Genomic DNA, 1025 nt, shown 5'->3' on the forward strand with positions numbered 1-1025 from the left:
CTCTCTCTCTCTCTTTCTCTCTCACACACACACACACACACACAAACTCAAATTCTAGGCCTGGACTTTAGACTGCCAGATCAGCCACAAAGCGGACTTTCTACGGCAGCACGTGCTGCTGCCCGGCCGCCCGCCGGCCGTGCTGGTGGCGCACTCCATTGGCGCCTACATGGCGCTGCACGCGCTGCGGCTGGTCGAAGACGAACGCGGCGGCGCGGCGGTCGCAAAGGTGCGGCGTCGCCCTGATGGTTGCCGCTTTCGACTCAGGGCTCCGGCCCTGATGGCTGATGGCTCACGCACGTGTGGGAGTCGCGGCGCCGCCCCGCTGGCCCCCGCCATACGTCGCAACCCTTTTGTTGCGTGCTGTCGCGCGAGGCGCGCCGAGCTGAGCGCGAGGCGCTGCATGCTGCTGGCGCTGCATGCATGCGGGCAAACCTGCCAGCCGTGCTCACATGCGCCCGGACATGCCAGCTGCCCGGCACCCTCCGAACCCAGCAGGCCGCGCGACGCCACGCCGCTTGCTCTCATCCAACGTGATACCCCCAACCCCCACTTTTTCCCACCAATCGACAGGTCATCCTGTGCAAGCCGTTCCTGCGCACCAACCCAAGCTGCTACCGGCAGGCGTTCATCCAAGCCGCCGCCGCGCGCGCCCGCGTGCTGGCCGCCCTGGCGGGCGGGCTCGGGGCGGCGGCGCCCGAGGCGCTCAAGCAGCGGATCATGAGGGTGGTGGCACGTGAGGGCCGGCGGCTGGGGCTGCGTGAGTCATCGGCGCAGGGCTTGGCAAGCTGGGCCGGCGCCGGCGGGAGCATCAGGGGGTCGCGGCCGCCACACAGCTGGTGCTGTGCAGGGGCGGCAAGCCTGCCGTCTGAAAGAGCGCCCCCTGCCTGTGCTCCCCCTCCCTGGTAGACTCTGACTTGGACCCTTAGTCATGACCACCATGGCCCAGCTGCACACCGCAGACCACCTTTCCCTGTTCCTGGCCTCCTGAATCCTCACCCCATGCGCCCGACAACCACCCCCAC

General features: G+C 68.3%; 1 protein-coding gene across 1 annotated transcript; it reads left to right on the plus strand.

The window, feature by feature from the left end:
* Positions 1-169: 169 nt before the first annotated feature.
* MNEG_14906 (hypothetical protein) lies at positions 170-991 on the plus strand (the record flags this gene model as incomplete). The annotated part of the gene is made up of 3 exons (XM_014036624.1): positions 170-229; positions 574-736; positions 963-991. The coding sequence occupies 3 exons, from the start codon at positions 170-172 to the stop codon at positions 989-991; spliced, it is 252 nt and encodes an 83-aa protein (XP_013892078.1).
* Between the last annotated feature and the right edge of the window lie 34 nt (positions 992-1025).

This window comes from Monoraphidium neglectum (assembly GCF_000611645.1).
Source record: "Monoraphidium neglectum strain SAG 48.87 unplaced genomic scaffold scaffold04866, whole genome shotgun sequence".
Taxonomy (NCBI): domain Eukaryota; kingdom Viridiplantae; phylum Chlorophyta; class Chlorophyceae; order Sphaeropleales; family Selenastraceae; genus Monoraphidium; species Monoraphidium neglectum.